Source organism: Pan paniscus, chromosome 1 (assembly GCF_029289425.2).
Source record: "Pan paniscus chromosome 1, NHGRI_mPanPan1-v2.0_pri, whole genome shotgun sequence".
Lineage (NCBI taxonomy): Eukaryota > Metazoa > Chordata > Mammalia > Primates > Hominidae > Pan > Pan paniscus.
Genome location: NC_073249.2, coordinates 23122605 through 23143891, shown reverse-complemented (window position 1 = coordinate 23143891; position 21287 = coordinate 23122605). Strand labels below are relative to the sequence as shown.

The following is a 21287-nucleotide window of genomic DNA, read 5'->3' as shown; positions in this document are numbered from 1 at the left end:
CGTGTGCAGTGGCTCACGCCTGTAATCCCAGCCTGGCCCATGTGGTGAAACCTTGTCTCCACTAAAAATACAAAAAATTTAGGTGGATGTGGTGGTGCATGCCTATAATCCCAGCTACTCGGGAGGCTGAGGCAGGAGAATTACCTGAACCCAGGAGGTGGAGGTTGCAGTGAGCTGAGATTGCACCACTGCACTCCAGCCTGGGCAACAGAGTGAGACTCTGTCTCAAAAAAACAAAAAACAAAGTGCAGAAACCACCTAAATTTCCACAGACATACAAATGGGCAAATGAAATATGGTATATTCATGCAATTAATGTTTATTATGTCTTTAAAAAGAAGGAAATTCAGACACATGCTGCAACACGGATGAACCCAGAAGAACTATGCTGAGTGAAGTAAGCCAGACACAAAAGGACAAATACTGTCTAACTCCACTTACATGAGGTGCTAGAGTTGTCAACTTCACAGAGACAGAAGCAACAGCGGTCATGAGGGGCAGGGAGAACAGGCAGTTATTGCTTAATGGATTGGGAGTTTCAGTTTGGGAAGATGGAAAAGTTCTGGAGCTGGATGATGGTAATGTTTGCCTAACAATGTGAATCTACTTCATGCCACTGAACTCTACACTTAAAAATGGTTAAGACAGGCCAGGCGCAGTGGCTCACGCCTATAATCCCAGCACTTTGGGAGGCTGAGGCAGGTAGATCACCTGAGGTCAGGAGTTCAAGACCAGCCTGGCCAACACAGTGAAACCCCATCTCTACTAAAAATACAAAAATTAGCCAGACGTGGTGGCGCACACCTGTAATCCCAGCTACTTGGGAGGCCGAGGCAGAAGAATCGCCTGAACCCGGGAGACAGAGGACGCAGTGAGCCATGATTGCGCCACTGTACTCCAACCTGGGCGACAGAGCAAGACCCTGTCTCAAAAAAAATTTTTTTTTAAAAAAGAAAAGGGTTGAGGTAAATTTTATGTTATGCCTATTTTGCCAAAAAAAAAAAAAAAAAAAAAAAATCAAGTAAGAAAAGTGATACTTAGAGTAGGATCTCAATTCTGCAGGAAAGAAAGAAAATCAAGCACACTCACAAGCAAATTAGTATTTTCTATGGAGATATCCCACATGTTAATAACTCATTTCTGAATTAGAGGATTTCGGATGAATTAAACTTTTCATATATCTAAAAATAGTAAGTTAGGCTCTCTGGATGAAAAATCCCTGGACAATTAGTAGGTAGTATCCTAACTGTATGGTTATGATGGTTTCACAAAAAGACACATTTTCAGTAAAATCATTATGCCTTTTCATATTATAAAATTATACTTAGGTCGGCCTGGCCAATATGGCAAAACTCCATCTCTACTAAAAATACCCAGCCAGGTGTGGTGGCACACACCTGTAATCCCAGCAACCCGGGAGGCAGAGGTTGCAGTGAGCTGAGATGGCACCACTGCACTCCAGCCTGGGTGACAAGAGATTATCTATGTACTTACGTATATTTAAATTATAACTAGATATAACATATCTATGCCCCTAAACCTACAACTTCCCCTATCCTGAATACAAAAGAGAAAACAGCCACAGAACAACAAAAATGTCAGCCAGGTGTATTTGCTCATGCCTATAAACCCTGTGCTTTGGGAGGCAGAGGTGAGATCGTTTGAAGCCAAGAGTTTGAGACCAGCCTGGGGTCTTGCCAAGCAAGATCCCTTGGGCAACACAGTGAGACTCTGTCTCTATCTTAAAAAAAAAAAAAAAAAAGTTAAAAAATTAGTTGGGCAACTGTAGTCCTAGCTTCTCCAGAGGCTGAGGTGGGAGGATTGCTTGAGCCCAGGAGTTAGAAACTGCAGTGAGCTAAGATCATGCCGGTACATTCCAGCCTAAGCAACAGAATGAGAGCTGTCCTCTGTTAAATCTGACATACTCACCCTCTGAACCCTTTCTTGGCAAATTTATTTACTTTTTAAAATTCCCAATTCTGAGCCGTTACTAATCTGTTTGCAGCAAGCAGCTAGTCAGACATACCAACAGCTGCAAGGACCAGCTGCTGCAAGAAGGGCAGACAGTGATATGGTTTGGATCTGTGTCCCCACTAAATCTCCTATCAAATTATAATCCCGAATGTTGGAGGTGGGGCCTGGTGGGAGGTCACTGGATCACGGGGACAGATTTCTCCCTTGGTGCTGTGTCACGATACTTGTGAGTTCTCCTGAGATCTGGTTGTTGAAAAATGTGTAGCACCTCCCCTTTCACTCTCTTCCTCCTGCTCCGGCCATGTCAACTGCCGGCTTCTCCTCTGCCTTCTGCCATGACAGTAACAAGGTTGGAGGACTGACACTACCCAACCTAAAGACTTACTATGAAGCCACAGCAGTCAACACAGTGTGGTACTGGCAAAAGGATAAGTAGATCAGTGGGACAGAACAGGGAACCCAGAAACAGAGCCACACAAGCACAGTCCACTGATCTTTGACAAAAAAGTAAAGGCAAAAATGGAGAAAAGATAGTCTTTTCAACAAACGGAGCTGTAACAACTGGACATCCACATGCGAAAAAAAAAAAAAAGAAAAAAAATAAAGGAATTTAGACACAGATCTTACACCCTTCACAAAAAGTAACCAAAATGGATAACAGACCTAAATGTAAGACACAAAACTGTTAAACTTCTAGAAGAAAATCTAGATGACCTTGGGTCTGGTGATGACTTTTTACAAACAACACCAAAAGCCCAATCCACTAAAGAAGTAACTGATTAACTAGACTTCACAAAATTAAAAACTTCTGCTCTGCGGAAGACCAGCCACACACTGAGAAAAAATATTTTCAAAAGACATATGACAAAGGGCTGTTATCCAAAATATACCAAGAACTCTTAGGACTCAACAGTAAGAAAACAAACAATGTGATTTTAAAAAGAGCAAAACCAGGAGTTTGAGACCAGTCTGGGCAACAAGGTGGGGCCCTGTCTCTACAAAAAATTTTAAAAAATTAGCCAGGCATGGTGGTGCGCACCTGTAGTCCCAGCACTCAAGAGGCTGAGGTGGGAGACAGAGGTCAAGGCTGCAGCCAACTGTGATCACACCACTGCACTCTAGCCTGGGCGACGGAGCAAGACAGTCTTAAAAAAAAAAAAAAAAGTGGGGGTAGGGGCAGGCAAAAGACATTTCACCAAAGATATACAGATGGTAAATAAACATATGAGAAGATGTTCAAGATAATTACAGTCTTAGGGAAATGCAAATTAAAACAATAATAAAATACTATATATCTATTAGAATGGCCAAAATCCAAAACAATGATAACACCAAATGCTGGCAAAGATGTACGATGATACGAACTCTCATCTATTGCTGGTGGGAATGGAAAATGATTCAGCTTTTTGAAAGACAGCTTGGCAGTTTCTTACAAAACTAAATATACTCTTACCACATGATCCAGCAATTGTACTCCTTGATTACCCAAAGGAGTTGAAAACTCATGTCCCCATAAAAACCTGCACATGGTGGATGTTTCTAGCAGCTTTGTTCATAATCACCAAAACTTGGAAGCAATCAAGATGTCCTTCAGCAGGTCAATGAATAAACAAACTGTGGTAATCCAGACAATGGAATATTATTCAGTAATAAAAAGAAATGAGCTATCAATACGACAAGACATGGAGGAATCTTTTTTTTTTTTTTTTTTTTTTTTGAGAGGGAGTTTCGCTCTGTTGCCAGGCTGGAGTGCAGTGGCATGATCTCGGCTCACTGCAACCTCCACCTCCCAATACAACCAATTCTCCTGTCTCGGCCTCCCGAGTAGCTGGGACTACAGGTGCACACCACCACACCCGGCTAATTTTTGTATTTTTAATAGAGATAGGGTTTCACCATATTGGTCAGGCTGGTCTCGAACTCCTGACCTCTTAATCTGCTGGGCTCGGCCTCCCAAAGTGCTGGGATTACAGATGTGAGCCACCGTGCCCGGCTCCACATGGAGGAATCTTAAGAGCACACTGCTAGTGAGAGAAGCCAATCTGAAAAGGCTACCTTCTGTATGATTCCAACTATATTATATTCTGGAAAAGGAAAAACTATGGAGAAAGCAAAAAGATCAGTGGTTACTGGAGGTTAGAGGGGAGGGAGGAATGACTAGGCAAAGCACAGAGATTTCCTAGGCAGTGAAAGGACTCTGGAGGCTACCATAAAGGTACATGCATGTCAATGTATGTTTGTTAAAACTGACAGAATGTACAATGCAAAGAGTGAGCCCTCATGTAAACTACAGACCTCGAGGGATAACGATGTGTCAATGTGGCTCATCAGTTATAACCATGGACCACTCCGATAACGATGTGTCAATGTAGCTCATCAGCTATAACCATGGACCACTCTGGTGGCGATGTTGATTGTGGACAAAAGTCTGTGTATGTGTGGGGTGGGTAGGGCTAGCGGGTATATGGAAACTCTGTACTTTACTCAATTTTGCTGTGAACCTAAAACTGCTATAAGAAAAAAAGTCTACATACAGAAGAATGTCATGAACCTGGGAGGCGGAGCTTACGGTGAGCCGAGATCGCACCACTGCACCCCAGCTTGGGTGACAGAGCGAGACTCCGTCTCCAACAACAACGAAAAAAGTTTACATATAAAAAAAGGTTAAACAGACAATGGAACAGAAATTTTTAAAAGGACCCCAAAATACAGAGATTTTGTGCATGATACAAGACACCTCTCAATGGGGGAGATGAATAAGCCAATAAACAAAGTACAAAAAATTAGCTGGGCATGGTGGCAGGCACCACGCTACTCGGGAGGCTGAGGCAGGAGAATCGCCTGAACCCGGGAGGCGGAGGTGGCAGTGAGCCAAGACCATGCCACAGCACTCCAGCCTGGGCAACAGAGTGAGACTCCATCTCGAAAACAAAACAAAAACAAAAACAACAACAAAAAAACAAAGTAGGGAAACTAGATCATCATCTGGAAAAAAATAAAACTGGAGTCACGCCTCACACCACACATCAGCACACACCGGGATAACTTTCAAATAGAGTAAACATTTAGATGTTAAAAGAAATAAGGAACCATAAAATTACACGTACTGGATGTAGTTCATCTGTACCCCCAGGGTGGGCTACCTGACAGTGGCTGCTGGTGCCACAGCCTTGTTCCCTAGCACTGTCACTGCCTCAGGGTAAGGGCCACACCCTGGCATACCCACCCTGTAGTGACCACCACAGTAACAAACACAGCACTGTCACCAACAGGCCAACTCTTTCAAAACCAGGGACTGAGAGTCCTCCCGCCACTTCCAGATCTAGAGGCAGCTCCGGCTGCAGGGCGTGACTGTGCAGAGGCCAGGAACACAGTCTGGAAGTGCAGAGAACCACAGCACCTCCGGCGAGCTAAAACCAATGAGAAACAAGAGGCAGAAAGAACCAACGGATAATGCTGCTCCCTTCCTCCTGCTCTGAGGGACTTTTCTGAAGCTTAGTGGCAAAAGACTTGCGTGAGGGCATCCTGCATGACCAAGCCATTGGCTGTTTCTCATGAAGCCATGGCCAGCTTGACAACGTATGGCACTGTGCTTGCCCTCCTGCCTCCCCTTCCTCCCTCTCTCTTGCTGCCCTAGGATTACATCTCCTAATAAAGCTTTTAATAGCTTTGCTTTCTGCTCTGCTATGTCACCTGACGTGACCTGTACTAAGACATGGGAGAAGACATAAAAGGAGAAAACTGTGGAGACAGTAAAAAGAGCAGTGGTTGTCAGGAATTAGGAGGGATAAACAGGGGATTTTTAGAGCAGTGAAACTGATGCAGGGCAGGCCAGCCCTAAATTGGGGATTGGCCTGGGCGGGTCATTGGCTTCGCTCTGGAAAGCATTTAAGAGCGAGCTGGTGGTAGAAGAAAGCAGCTTTATTGAGGCAGCAGTGTTATGGCTCTGTGACTGCTCCTGCAGAGCAGGGCTACCCCACAGGCACTGTGCTGAGAGCAGCAGCTCAAAGGCAGTTCTGAAGTCATATTTACACCCACTTTTAATTATATGCAAATTAAGGGGCAGACTATGCAGACATGTTAAGAAACGGGGTGGTAACTTTTAGGTCATCAGATTGTTGTCACAGAAAGGGGTGGTAACTTCCGGGTATTGCCATGGCAATGGTAAACTGATATGGCACACTGGTGGGTGTTTTATGGAAAGCTGCTTCGTCCCTGTCCCTGCTTTAGTTAGTCCTCGGTTTGGTTTGGTGTCTGAGCCCCACCTCCTACCTCATTCCCCTCTCAGAGATGAGCTATTCTTCCTTAATCTTAAGGGGGCTGCAGAAGGGTGCAGGTCTGAAACTACTCTGTATGATACTATAATGGCAGATGCATGTCATCATACATTTGTCCAAACCTATAGAATGTAGAGCATCAGGAGTTTCTGGACTTTGGGCAATAATGATGTGTCAGTGTAGGTTCCTCAATTATAACAAATGTACTACTCTGGTGGGAGGTGTTGACAAGGAAGAGCCTGTGTGGTGGGACGGGGAGGGGGTACTGGAAACTCTTTGTTCTTTGCTTACTTTTGCCATGAACAAAAATAAAGTCTATTAAAAACAAAACAACTTTAAAGGCTACATTCCAAGCATCTGGAAAAACAAAATACCAAATATCATGCAACAGATGATGCTGAGTCCAGGAGGTGTTGCTGAAATAACATGGGCACCATACGCTTGATCTGCACATGTGGGAGAGGGCAAGCTGGGGGAGGTTTGCTTTGCTCTCTGAGACGAGGCCCTCCTGGGAGCTTCAGGGTGGGGGCTGAATGCCCATGCTGCCCCAGTATGTACACACCTGTCACTCCTCCAGCTTCCGCTGTCTTCTTGACTTTCTGCTGGTCATCCCACCGAAGCTCAGAGAACCCATCCACCTCAACGTCAGGGTGCCGGATGGAGTGGCCCACCTTCCAGAAGCAGGAGAAGTGGTACCAGTGTGGGACTTTTCCATCAAACATGGGCGACTAGAAGGAAGAGAAACAGAGGGAAGTAAGTAAGCAGTTAACTTTTGGCTTAGACCCACTAGACCTTGACCTCGACCTCGACCCCAGTCCCAGCCCCAGCAGTGGGATAGCACATGAAACCTTTGTTCTCCTATCTGTGAAAGGAGGACAGCCTCCGCCCTCACATGAAGAGCTGCAGCATCCTTCTCACGATCTTCCCCAAGGGTCAGAAGACTGTAGCCCACTGTTCTTGAGCTCATTCTCTTAGGACACCAAACACAGCCATGAGAAAGGTGGCCTTTTACCACTGAGCTCTGCCCCACGTCCCTTTTGACCACACACTGCTACATTTAGTGGTGAGCTGCCTCATGGCCTAGTGAAACGCACAGAAGACACTTGTGCAGAGTCACAATCCTGCAGCATCTGCTGGGAATGGCCAGACAACTGCTCCAGGCTTGCCTGGACTCAAAGGGCCTGTGTGCCCCAGAAAAGGGCTCTTTAAGTGCCTCTGCAGTTAAGAATAACAAGGAACAAGACCCAGATAATGAGCAAAGCAGAGAAAGTGTGTCAGAAAAAAGTGTCAAGCTTGCAGCAGCCACACAGATGGGAGTGGAATGAATGGAGGTCTTTGAGGCAACTGTGACAGCGGATGGTTCGGGGCAGCATGCCTGGAGCTGGAGTCAGCTGCTCACTGGCCTTCTGGGGCGCAGTTTCCCAGGCGTAGGACCTGAGAAGTCTGGCCACAGGGAACACAGTTCCCCTCTCCAGGTGGTTTGCTTCCCACTAGGCCTTTCATTGTGACAGGGTCAGGTTCTGCTCCCAGGCCTCGAGCACTGTCTGGCTTTGTTTTTGAGACCGAGTCTTGCACTGAGTGCAGTGGTGCGATCTCAGCTCACTGCAACCTCTGTCTCCCGGGTTCAAGTGATTCTCCCGCCTCGGCCTCCTGAGTAGCTGGGACTACAGGCACGTGCCACCCGTGCCTGGCTAATTTTTGTATTGTTAGTAGCAATGGGGCTTCACCATGTTGGCCAGGCTGGTCTCGAACTTCTGACCTCGTGACCCGCCCGCCTCGGCTTCCCGAAGTGCTGGGATTACAGGCATGAACCACTGCACCCAGTCCTGGCTTTACAGAGTGGACGGTGACAGCGATTGGGAAGAAGGGGAAGACACAGTATGTAGTGTGGGTCCCTGCTCCTTTCATAAGCCATCCTGTGTAATCCCACAATCTGCCTCTGGGTGGGAACCAGCCCTTTCATTCACAGATGGAGACAGTGGGGCTGGAAATCCTTGCCTGGGGGGTTGGGAGTCACAGAGGCAGCAAATGAATGATTTGACACCATGATTCCTCCCACCACACTCCACTGCCCGGCAGGAAGAGCTACTTAAAAATATACCAACTGTGATCTGACTAAAGTAAGGGAAGTCCCAAACATCTGCTTTTATAGAACATAAAGCTAAATGTCACACAGATGCAATAAGACTATTAAAACAGCATTAAAAGTAAATGTGCTGAATTTTTAGGATGGAGTTGTGGGGACAGGGAAAATACTCTGGAAAAGCAATGATAAGGTGCCCCACTATCTCTCTCCACTGTGAGTGGCCTCTTTCTGGATGTGATGTATTAAAATGCACAGCTAAGACTATGGCAGCACAAGGACTCCTCAACATCAGCTTTCCCCTGGGTCTGGAATGCTCTCAAGCCTTGTTCAGAGCACTCCCTCAGATCTTCCAATGCTCCTTCCACAGCTCCCCTCACTAAGAACTGTGCATTTGGTGATTATTTCATAAGGGCCTATCTTGCTATTCTCTAGCAACATCTGTCACAGAGGGCACGCAGTGTTTGCTTAGGGCTCCAAGTCAGATGGAACAAAAAAGGAAGGATGGGGAAATTCCTGCTGTAGAAGAGACAACAAATGGCATTTCTGAGAGCATACTCATGTTCCAACTCTCAAACGTTCCACCAGATCTCAATTAGGCTGCTGATACAGATCCCTAAGCATCTGGCTATCATGGAATATTTGCAATGGCCTCGACCTGGCTCTGCCTGCTTGTCTACCCCTTGTCTACCCTTCCTGTGCAATGTTCCAGTTACCCTTGTATAAAGAGCACAGGTAATGGCTGTGGCACTTCTTCCTGGCTCTGCCAGGGGCCCCAGACCTGCTGCCCTTTGGTCTGGGTGCTGTCTCCCCCAACCACCGGCACAGTGCTGGACACCCTGGAGGTGCTGCCCAATGGTGCAATCACAGCACAAGCTTAGAGGACAAGAGCCTCAGCAGAAGCACCCCTGACCAAAGCAATGCTTTGCCCTAAACTCAGGACTGAGAATGATGTGGCAGAAAGGCACCAAACCAAGGTCACAAGACTATCGACTCCATTTGTTAGCTGCCCAGCTGAGGCAAGGCGCAGAATCTTTGGCTGTGCACCCAAGCAAAAACTGAGCACCTAACATACCAGGGTCCTCACCCAACCAGCAGCTGGTGAACTGGGTTCCCTTCTGTGCAGAACAGGCCATGCTACCTGTCCACCTACGCCACAGAGAGAATGAACTGACCTCACTGCATGCCTCCAGGTGCTGAAACCCTCCCAGGACAGAGCAACTCAAAGGTCTACCGCCATCCTCCTCCCACCAAAATGCTGGAGGGCCCAGCTCATCCCTCCCAAGATGCCCCAGGCATGACGGCTAAAGTATCAGGTATCAGATACTCAGAGAACAATACTCCCATGTAAATGTAAAAGAAGGTATTTAAATTCAAGCAAGTGAAAAGGCTTCTTTCTTTTTGGCCTTCACCAGCTCAGCCTACCAGACCAACTTTAAATTCTGAATTAAAACTCTGAATCCACCCTTAATCACCATTACATAAAAATCACAGTTACTTTTAATAATAAAGAGTTTCTTTCACTATCAAGTATACCAAAGGAAAGCCCAGAATGTTGTTATTACTATTTTTTTTTTCAGACAGGGTCTGGGTCTGGGTCTGTCGCCCAGGCTGGAGTGCAGTGGCACTATCTCAGCTCACTGCAACCTCCACCTCCCAGGCTCAAGCAATCTTCCAGCTTCAGCCTCCGGAGTAGCTGGGACTTAACAGGCATGCACCACCACGACCCGCTAATCATTGCATTTTTTGGTAGAGACAGGTTTCACCATGTTGGCCAGGCTGGTCTCAAACTGCTGAGCTTAAGTGATCTGCCCACCCCAGCCTCCCAAAGTGCTAAGATTACAAGCATGCGCCACCAAGCCCGGCCCCAGAATGTTAAACTTGATCAGGTTCAGTTTCCTCCATCTGGCCTCCCCCACAGTTAAGCCTCCTCTAACTTCCTCCACAGCGGTGTTGTTCTAGCCTCAACACAGTCTGGACTTGGGTTTTGTTTGTCTTTCCACCGGAACACGGTACTCTGCCCACCTGTTAAGGCGCCTGGATGTCCCTTTCTCAGAATAACATTTAAAAATGCGTAATAAAAAGGCTCGCAAATAGCCAGTCACGGTGGCTCATGCCTGTAACCCTAGCACTTTGTGGGGCCGAGGTGCATGGATCGCTTGAGCTCCGGAGTTTGAGACCAGCCTGGGCAACATAGTCAGACCCCATCTCAAAAAACAAAACAAACAAAAAGGCTCGAAAAGGAAACACTGAGATAATTATCAAAACATTTGAAAGGTAATTTGGGTACAGTAACCCGTGAGCTTTTAAGCATTAAATAACAAGATCTAGTACAGCCTCTAATAACTGTGATTTTTGTAGCAATGAGAGTAAATTATATTTTGAAAAACTTCCAACTGTAAAGTGATATGAAAATATCTGTAATTATCACTGGTGAAAAAAAAATAGGGACTGCTAATATGCCTTTGCTTTGCTGCTTACATTTATGATTAGAGGAAATAATTTTATCTAGAGGTTAGTGGAGATGGAGATATCAATTTTTTCTTATCTAAACTCATGGACCTCTTGCCTTCTACCTACCATCCCACAGACCCTGGGTTAAGAGCTCCTGCACCAGGAGTGAGAACTTCGTAACAGGCTGCCTTGTATATTCAAAGTAAGTTCTAGGTTCCTTAGTGGGCAACAAGGCTCTTCAAATTGTAGGCCCTGTCTACTTCCCTATCCTCATCTTTCTGCTCCACTTCTGTGAATTAACGACTCCTAATCAAGCTTCCACCCTTAGCTGGGTCATCGCGGACTCCTAGGCACACAATGCCTAGAGCACAGCTCCATCAGGTGGCATCCATCCCCTCTTACGGTAATGTTTGTTTACCTGTCAATTCCCGTTTAACCAAACTGGAAATTCCCAAAGGTGGATTCTGTGTCCTTAAAACCTAACAGAGTGCTTAGAACTTAAAAAATGCCTACCAAATAAGCACTGTGTGCCACGTACTGACTTAGGTATGCCCCGAGGACACCAAGATGACAGGCATATTGTGAAATAAGATAACGGAAGTACACCTGGCACTTGGGTATCCACTCGGTAAATGTCGCCCTCCCTTGTACTAAGTACTGAAAATCCACTGAGGGATATCTGGTCATTCCTAAAACACATTACAGCTCATGGAAGGGAGGAAAATCAAGCTACCTTGACCATGAGCACTAAGCTTGGGTAATATGTTGGAAGCGAGGAGGAACAGGGCAGGTGAGAACCAGGATTATTAATACAAAGGTAGACATCGGCAAACTGGAAGCTGGAGGCAGGAGCCCCTGGGAAATGACAGGGGCCTTCAAGCCCACCACCTCACAGAAGGCTCAGGAAACCTCAGAAGGGGATTCAATCTATCAAAAAGCCCACATGAGAAACCCCCCTGGAGCCACTCTTACTCAAACCGGACAGCTGCAAATGCACCAAGAGAACGCGTCTGTGAATCTGGAAAATTTGGGGAAAATGTTACTTTAAAGCACAAATTAGGCTCAAAGTGAATGTACTGTACAGAAATGACACCTTTCTGCATAGTTCTGCCTAATTAAAATAAAAAATGAGGGTGAGCGTTTAAATGACGTGTTGAAATGACTGCCAAAAATAGGTTTAACAAAAAAAAAAACCCCCACATGTCAGTCGCCACCATCCATGTAGAACAAAAACCCTCCAGAACAAGATAGGTCAAAATCAGATTAGCTTAAAGAGACCACGTACAATTCCCCCCCAACCCCTGAGGCGAACGGCAGTAATAAAACACCACCACCCAGAAAGGAGAAGAGAAGAGGCTCCTCGTTTTCACAAAGCGAAAGGCAACACCAGCTGCAGACTTTATTTCCCGGGCTTTTCCTGCAACATCAGCAAAACCTTCCGGAAGGGTCGGCCGGGCCGCTCGGGAGGAGGGGCGGCCGCGGCCCCATAGGCCCCAAGTGCCGCTTCGAGGGCCCGGGCCCGGGCCCGCTCGCTCCCTGGGCCCGCCCTCCCCCAGCCTTCCCGGACACAGTTAACCCGGGGCGCCGCGTCCCCGCCCCGCCGCCCGCACAGCGGCCCGCACCTGCACCATGATGGCCATCCGGAGCGAGTCCTTGGGGATGCTCTCGCTGCATTTCTTGCAAGAGGCGCGCCCGCTCTTGGCGTACTCGACTCGATAGAGCTTATCCGAAGACTCCGCCATCCTCCCCTAGCTGCCGCCAAAGCTCCGGGAGCCCGACGCCACGACCTAGAAACACGCTGCCGCCTCGCCGCCCCGCGTGCGCTCACCCAGCCGCAGGCGCCTGAGCGGCCAGAGCCGCCACCGAACACGCCGCACCAGCCACCGCCGTTCCCCGATAGATTGCTGATGCCTGGCCGCGGGAACGCCCACGGAGCCCACGTCCACGGGGCGGGGCCGGCGGCGCGCGCGCCCCCTGCCGGCCGGGGGGCGGAGTTTCCCGGACGCCTGCGGGTGGAGTTCCGCAGGCCGCTGCCCTGGGGGCCGAGGCGGGGCTTGGGCTGAGCTAGTAGCTCTTTGGAGGACTCGGCGCCACCCCTTTGATTGTTCTGTCCCAGGAAGTCTTACTTGTTTTCACAACTAATTTTACCCCCAACCCCTCCCCCTTTTATTTTTGAGACTGAGTCTCACTGCGCTGGAGTGCAGTGCCGCCATCATGGCTCACTGCAGTCCGGAACTCCTGAGCCCAGCGATCCTCCCACCTCAGCCTCCCGAGTAGCTGGGACTACAGGCGCTCACCACAACTGGCTAATTAAAAAAAAATTTTTTTTTAGGGACAGGGTCTCGCCAAGTTGGCTAGACTGGTCTCAAACTCCTGCTACAAGTGATCTTCACGCCTCAGCCTCCCGAAGTGCTGGGATCAGGGGCATGAGCTACCACGCCGGCCCCAAACTCTTAAGTGTGTCCTCTCTCCCCTGAGGGCAGCTGGGTCCGGGAAGCGCAGGCCCCCGCCTCGGGAATATAGTTGATTGGCCCGAGGTGGACCCTGCAGTGCTAGGTCCACCCCCCTGGCTTGGACGGGCGTTCTAACCTGCCGTCCACAGACCGTCGGGACAAAATACCAACTGAAACCTAGCATTTCCTTTATTATGAATTTGACTACAAATCCCAGGAGTATTAGCAGTACCTGTGACTTTGTGGGCAATAGTCATCACAGACGTTTTCATGTTACTTTACAGTTGTTGGTGATAACTCGAAATATTATTAAGCTCATCACTACTCGAAATTGTGGTAATGACTGGACCTGTTGCTATCAGATATTTTTTGTGTGTGTGTGTAAAGAAAGAGATGGGGAATCTCTCCATGTTGCCCAGGCTGGTCTTGAACCCCTGGCCTCAAGCAATCCTCCCACCTCGACCTCCCAAAGTGCTGGGATTACAGGCATGAGCCACTGCACCTGGCCTAGATCTTGTTGTTTAATATAGAACTATACTTTAAAATATAGTTTATTAAAATTGGTTTCTTTTCTAATCCTATGCATTTTTTTTTTTCATTTCAAAGATTGTAACATGAGTGTGCTGTATTTGAAAATATTCAATTCTGGTATAGAGGATAAGAAAAATAAGCAGATGAATAAAACTCATAAAAAGTGTTAACCATAGAGAAGAAGCTAGCGGCTTAAGAGACAAGGATGTTGAGTAAGCAAGAAGGTTGTGAGACATAGGCCGAATCCTAAAAGTTAGTAACCAGTTAGATACGTTGAAGGTAGGCTGGGCACAGTGGCTCATGCCTATAATCCTAGCACTTTGGGAGGCTGAGGTGGGCGGATCCCTTGAGCCCAGGAGTTCAAGACCAGCCTGGACAACATGGCAAAACCTTGTCTCTACAAAAATTAGCTGGGGGTGGTGGCAGGTGCCTGTAGTCCCATCTACTTGGGAGGCTGAGGTGGGAGGATCACCTGAGCCCTGAAGGTTGAGGCTGTGGTGAGCCATGATAGTGCCACTGGACTCCAGCCTGGGTGACAGTGTGACCCTGTCTCAAAAAAAAAAAAAAAAAGATATTTTGAAGGTAAACAGAATAAGTGGAAAATATGATGGAACAAATAAAAGTTTTACTTAGAGAATGACCAAGTCAAAAGGCATGATCATGCCTTCTCTGGGTTGACAACTATATCATCCCTAAATGGCCACTCATTGGTGATAAGATTATGGTCCCATCCTGGCACCCATATGCTCTGCCCCAAAAATGCAGGTAAAGTTCAGGTCTGTTCAGCAGGCTGATTGGTGAGCTGCAGCTGTGGCTGAGTGTGCTTGCACTTGTGTCTCTCTGATAGTGCAGTGTGAGTTGCTCCAGGTACCCTCTGTTGAGCCGCCTTGAGCATCCTCAACTCTGTCAGTGGGACAGGCTGATGCGGCAGAGAGAGGGAAAACATATCAATATTAGCCAGGTGCAGTGGCTCATGCCTGTAATCCCAGCGCTTTGGGAGGCTGAGGCGGGTGGATCACCTAAGGTCAGGAGTTCAAAACCAGCCTGGTCAACATGGTGAAACCCCGTCTCTACTAAGAATACAGAAATTAGCTGGGCATTGTGGTGTGTGCCTGTAATCCCAGCTACTCGGGAGGCTGAGGCATGAGAATCGCTTGAACCCAGGAGGCGGAAGTTGCAGTGAGCTGAGATCACGCCATTGCACTCCAGCCTGGGCAACATAGTGAGACTGTCTCAAAAAAAGAAAAGAAGAGAAAAGGGGAGGGGAGGGGAGGATGGGAGGGGAGGGGAGGGGAGGATGGGAGGGGAGGGGAGGGGAGGATGGGAGGGGAGGGGAGGATGGGAGAGGAGGGGAGGGGGAAGGGGGGAGGGGTGGGAGGGGAGGGGAGGGGGAAGGGGGAGGGGAGGGGAGGGGAGGATTTCCTAATTCTAGGTTCTGGTGGTGTGGTCCATCTGCCTCGCCTGTACCCTATCCTGTGTATGTTATGCACTCCATCGAGTTCTTGCTGTAAGTGGTTTTAAACTGATTCAATAAACCCTGCAATTCAAGCATCATAATTTGGTCTGTGAGGCTTTCTGTTTTGTAACTTGTGGGATAGTTTGCCTGATAATGTACCTAGAAGCTACTATTGCATTAAGGTAGGTTCCTCCACAATATTTATTCTGGAAAGGGCTTCATGGACCACCAAAGGGGTCCTAGGCACACACACAAAAGGTTAAGAATTCCTGCCCTAGAACCTAAGGAAAGCCAACTATCACCTACTGCCTTCTCAATATTTCAGTTTGGATGGCTTATATGCATCTCCATGTATGTCCAAAACTGCCCTAGTGCTTCCCATCTCAGGAAATGGCCCACCATTCTTTGCATTACTTAGGCCAAATGCTTTGTAGTCAACTTGACTCTTCTCTTTTGTCCCATGTTCAATCCATCCCCGAATTCTAACTTCCTGACTTTGATCCTTTCTCATGGCCCAGCTGCCATCCTTTTTGGTGGCTCTGTATCCCTCACCAGAATGTAAGCTCCATGAGGGCAGGAGCTTGTGTCTGTTTTGTTGCAATAGCCTCAGTGCCTGGAACAGTGTCAGGCACTCACCAATATTTGTTGAATGAATGACTGAATCCCACAGTTGGCCCTCCCTTCGCACAGCCCAACAGTTTAATTAATAATGTTACTTCACATTTGTATATAACTAACTTATACTGTGCTTTAAATTTGAAATTCCCATGCTGATTTATAACCCCTATAGTATACCAGGCAAAGTTGGTGGCTATACAAAATACCACCAGGACAGGGTTGTCTGAAGAATTACTTGATAATTCTTGTTAATAATACAAAAACGGAAAAAGAATGTCATCATGCAGTTTACAAGTAAATCTTAGGTGGCTTTACATTTCAATTTTTTTCTTTAAAAGGAATGAGCTGTGTCCAGGTAGGTTAAATGCTTTATAGACAAGAGAAAAAAAAAAAAAAGCTGCCATAGAACCACCTTATTTGTCATTATCATCGACTTCATTTTTTATTTTCCTTACCTTCTCTGTCTTTCTCCGCTTTGTTTTTTTTTCTTGCCTTTTTTGGCCTTGACAGCATCATTTTTGCCACATCAGCTTTCCTTTGGCTGGATATGCAGCATTCTGCTCTTGGTACTTTTCCTTCAGTCGAGAAGCCTTCTTTTTGGGCTGCTTGCCATCTGCAGCATGGTCACTCATGTCCCGCCCAGGTTCTTGGCATCACTGCCAGTGGACAGACCGGGATCTCCTTTGATTTGAGGGCAGTACTCAGAACACAAAGTGAAAGCCCAAAGGAGGCCTTTTGGGTGCATTAGAATCTCTGAATTTCTGATTTACTTCTCTTTTAGGAGGGATATCAGTTTTCATTTCTTTTTCATAAAGGGCCTTGAATACTCTTGGCCATGCCTCCAATTTCCTTCTCTTTAGCAAGTAAGGTTTTCCACCTTTCTGAACATGTTAATGAACATTCTGAGAAGATGAATGAAGTATCTGGTTGCTTCTCCTGTATCCTGGCAAGTGTGCGCAGAATGCCCGTGATGACATTTTGTCCCTGGGATCATTGGGCTCTCCTTCGCCCATGTTTAGTTATTTTTGCTCAGTGAGGCACAGAATCACTCAGTGTCCACTTGGCCCTCACTTACCTTGGCAGTGTCTCTAGGTAAGGAGTTCTAGATCAGCCTGGACAACATAGCACGACCCTGTCTCCACACACACAAAAAAGTAAATAAACTCACAACAAACATTTGGTGTAAGGTATGGGTCCAGCTACATTCTTCTGCATGTGGAGATCCACCATCTGTGGAAGAGACTGTCCTTTTCCCACTGAATGATCTTGGCACCCTTGTTGAAATCATTTAACCATATATGTTGAGGGTTTATTTTTGGGCTCTCTATTCTGTTCCATTGGTCTATATGTTTGTCTTTATTCCAACACCACATCATAGTAAGTTTTGAAATCAGAAAGTGTGAGACCTCCAACTTTATCTTTATTTTACAAAGTTGATTTGTCTTGGTTTGGTTTTATATTTTGTCAAGATTGATCAGGAGTGGAAAGAAGAGATGGTGGCTCGTGCCTGTAATCCCAGCACTTTGGGAGGCCAAGGCGGGCGGATCACAAGGTCAGGAGTTTGAGACCAGCCTGACTAACACGGTGAAACCCTGTCTCTACTAAAAATACAAAACAATTAGCTGGGCATGGTGGTGCATGCCTATAATCCCAGCTACTCAGGAGGCTGAGGCAGGAGAATCCCTTGATCCTGGGAGGCGGAGGTTGCAGTGAGCCGAGATTGCGCCACTGCACTCCAGCCTGGTCAACAGACCAAGACTCTGTCTCAAAAAGAAAAAAAGAAAGAAGAGAGACACACAATTCTGACTGCTGGTGTATGTGTGTGTGGTGGTGCGGGGCGGGGGGGATGTCTAAAGCCCCACACCAGGGATTTCCTGTTAAGCAGGTGAGGCAGAAGTTGCACAGAGGAGCTGGGCTCCCATTTCACACCTAGAGACAAGGGAGATGGGAGTGCAGGCTAGCCTATGTCTGGGAAGAAGGCAGGGACACATTTCCGTGGACAACTAGCAGTGTCTGCCACAGTTGTATCTTACATTATTCTTCTTCCTCAGGACTAAATGGCCCTGCAATCCAAAAAATCAGATCTTCAGATGTGGGGACACTTTTTTTTTTTCTATCATTGATTTGACTATTTGCTTTGCTTCATTTTTAGAAATACCCTCCCAATTTCATAATGTTCTGTTTATCTCTTTAACTTTTTGCGAGTTAATGAGAAGCTGTCTCAGCTTAATTTCTCGGGTCACTGACAAAAGCTTCTGCTGTGTCCATCTTTCATTAGATTAACAAATTTTAGCCATTACATGTTTTACTTTCCAGTATCTTGAGCTGATGTTTAATGAATGTAATATAGTCTAGAAGTTATTGCTCTCTTAATGATATGTCTTTAATTTTTAGGTTTTGTCATTTCTGCTGAGTTTGGTATAGTAAGACCCTTCCATAATGTCGTGTTCCAAAACACAAATGGTAAGATGTGGGGTTGTGTAATTGTGAGGTTAGTGAGAGGATTGCTCTGAGCCTCCAACTATAGCTGGTTCTCAGGATGTGGCTGTGGGTCCAAATTCATCCTGGTCATGGCTGTGGTTTGATACTCCCGGGTAGCAATTTTCCACCCCAGCTTACATATTGATGGGTTCAGTTTGGGGTCTTGTGGCTTCCTGGGACTTATGGAGAGCAGCAGCGTTTTCAGGAGTCTCCCCTGTTTGTGGCCTGATCCAGGGAGAGTAGATCTGGAGAATCTTTGGGACAAGAAGGACCGTACCACTTCCTCCCACTTCTGAAGAGGGTCACGTGTTATTTCCCTACCTGGATGTGCTCTCTTCCATGCTCTCCTCCGTTATCCCCTTATCGCATGACACGATTTATCTTGCTCCTATTTGAAAATGAGGTGTGGGGGAAGAAGGACGCCATCACCAGTCACCGTAACACTGAATCCGAGCTCACTGCGTTTATTGTAGGTGTCTTTCACAGTGTTGACGGTCTTCAACCATTCAGTGGTTCTTGCTTATCTGCTCATTTGTGTATTTGAGACGATCTTGATACCTATCTCCTGCTTTCTTTCCACAGCTACGTCTGGTGACTTTGTGTGTGGGGAGGTGAGGGTGGGTGTGTGCCCCTGCGATGGGGGTGCCAGTGGGTTGTCTCTGGCTGTGGGAGTTCCATCTTCCCCAGGGGTTGGTAGCAGCCTGGAGCCACAGAGCCTCCCTCATCCCCACACTGGCTGTGCCCACACCACCTTGACAGATGCCAGGACCCCCTCCTCCTTGCCTGGGTTTGCAGTTTCCTTACTCGCTCCTGACTCGGCAGCAGGCCCCTCCTTGGCTGCTATCTGGGAGTCTCCCACATACACCTAATCCTGTGTGCTGTCCATCCTGCAGGGCTTCCTGATATATAGGTCCACTGCAGATTGTGAGGCCTGTGATTCCATCCTTGGGCCTCACAGGGCCTAACATGAATTCCCAGGCACTAACTAGATATTTCCCCACCCAGCAGGAAAGGCTCCCCGCCAGCCGGTTCCCCAGTCAACTGGATCAGCTGTACCCTACCTACCTAGACCCCAACTTAATGGATTTCACCTTCCTGCCAGCTGGGCAAAAGATTCAAACAAGCCAATCGCATCCTCATGTGGGATCCAAGGGTCACCCCACCATCTTGTCACTACAAAGCCTGCCTCCCACAGTCCCTGCTGGCTCACTCTGCTCCCCACGGCAGCCCCTATGTGGCCCTGCAGGGTGGGCGGTGTCCTTCTCCCCCAGACTCTGAGCAATAAGCTGCTGCCAGCCTCTTCTGTCCAGTGTCAGGTACCATGTCCTTGACCATCACATGCTATTGAGGGCGGGAGATCCCTCCTCCACCAATGGGGTGAATAGGAAGTGATCCAAAAGCACTGATGGCACACTGTTGTATGCCTTTCCTGTACTATTAGGGATACATTAGTTTACTTTAAGATATTTCTTCTCTGACTTCATGGGATTTGGGACATGAGGGGTGTTAAATGACATGTGCTCAGTCTATCTTCCCATAAGTTACTTGGTTTTAAAAAAAAAATTAGATTGTTTTGGTTGTTTCCTTTTTTTTTCTTTTTTTTCTGTTAAAAAACGTGAAAAATAGGCCGGGCACAGTGACTCACGCCTGTAATCCCAGCACTTTGGGAGGCCGAGGTGGGAAGATCACCTGAGATCAGGAGTTGGAGACCAGCCTGGCCAACATGGTAAAACCCCGTCTCTACTAAAAATACAAAAATTAGCCAGACGTAGTGGCCCACCCCTGTATTCCCAACTACTCTAGAGGCTGAGGCAGGAGAATTGCTTGAACCTGGGAGGTGGAGGTTGCAGTGAGCTGAGATCACACCACTGCATTCCAGCCTGGGTGACAGAGCGAGACTCTGTCTCACAAAAAAAAAAAAAAAAAAAAAAAAAAAGTGAAAAATAATGCTGTCATTTTCACCCTTCTACATTTGTCTTTGTATACCTTTACTATGATTTCTTTGAGATGGATTCCTAGAAGCTGGGTTGCTGATGAGGTGTGTACATTTAAAATCTTTAGAGATTCTGGCAAATTGCCCTTTGGAAACGCTGTACCCGTTTATACATCCACCAGCAACACACCTGGGATTATAGGTGTGAGACTAACAATATCCACAGCTGTGAACATATGTGGAAATGCACAATCCTTTGAATTTTGAGAAGTAAATGGTTTTCTGCTTTTATTTTATTTTATTTCATTTTATTTAGACAGAGTCTCACTCTGTCGCCCAGGCTGAAGTGCAGCGGTGTGATCTCGGCTCACTGCAACCTCCACCTCCCACATACAAGCAATTCTCCTGCCTCAGCCTCCTGAGTAGCTGGAATTACAGGTGTGTGCCACTACGCCCGGCCTGTTTTATTTTTTTTGAGACAGGTTCTCACTTTGTCGCTCAGCCTGGAGTGCAGTGGTGCCGTGGTGGCTCACTGCAGCCTTGACCTTGAGGACTCAAGCGATCCTCCCGCCTCAGCCCCCAAGATAGCTGGGACTAATTTTTGTATTTTTTGTAGAGATGAGACTTCGCCATGTTGCCCAGCTGGTCTGGAACTCCTTGACTCAAGGGATCCGCCCACCTTGGCCTCTAAAAGTGCTGATATTACAGGCATGAGCCACTGTGTCTGGCCGATTTTCTAATTTTATTTGTAATGATGTTTTTGAAGAATAACATACATACAGTGACGTGTGTGTACCTGGAGTGTACAGTTTGATGAATTTTTTACTGAGGGATTCACCTCTATGACCACAAGCCAGGTCAGAGTGTTGAACACTCCCAGCTCTTCCCCAGCCACAGTTCTGACTTCCATTGTTATAGTTTTGCTTTTGAGCTTTTTATAAGTAGAATTATATACTATGTGATCTTTTGTACTTGACTGCTTTTACTCAACATTATGAATGTGAGGGTCACCCATATGGTTTCGTGT

At 47.0% G+C, this 21287-nt stretch overlaps 1 protein-coding gene across 1 annotated transcript in view; it reads right to left on the bottom strand.

The window, feature by feature from the left end:
• PARP1 (poly(ADP-ribose) polymerase 1) overlaps window positions 1-13809 on the bottom strand; it is a 48097-nt gene extending 34288 nt beyond the window's left edge. Inside the window, exons 1-2 of the mRNA XM_003814928.5 lie at window positions 12411-13809; window positions 6814-6979 (exon numbers count right to left, since the gene is read on the bottom strand). Of these exons, the coding sequence (XP_003814976.1) occupies window positions 6814-6979; window positions 12411-12530 (286 nt within the window). The 5' untranslated portion in view covers window positions 12531-13809. The remainder of the gene's footprint in view (window positions 1-6813; window positions 6980-12410) is intronic.
• Window positions 13810-21287: the final 7478 nt, after the last annotated feature.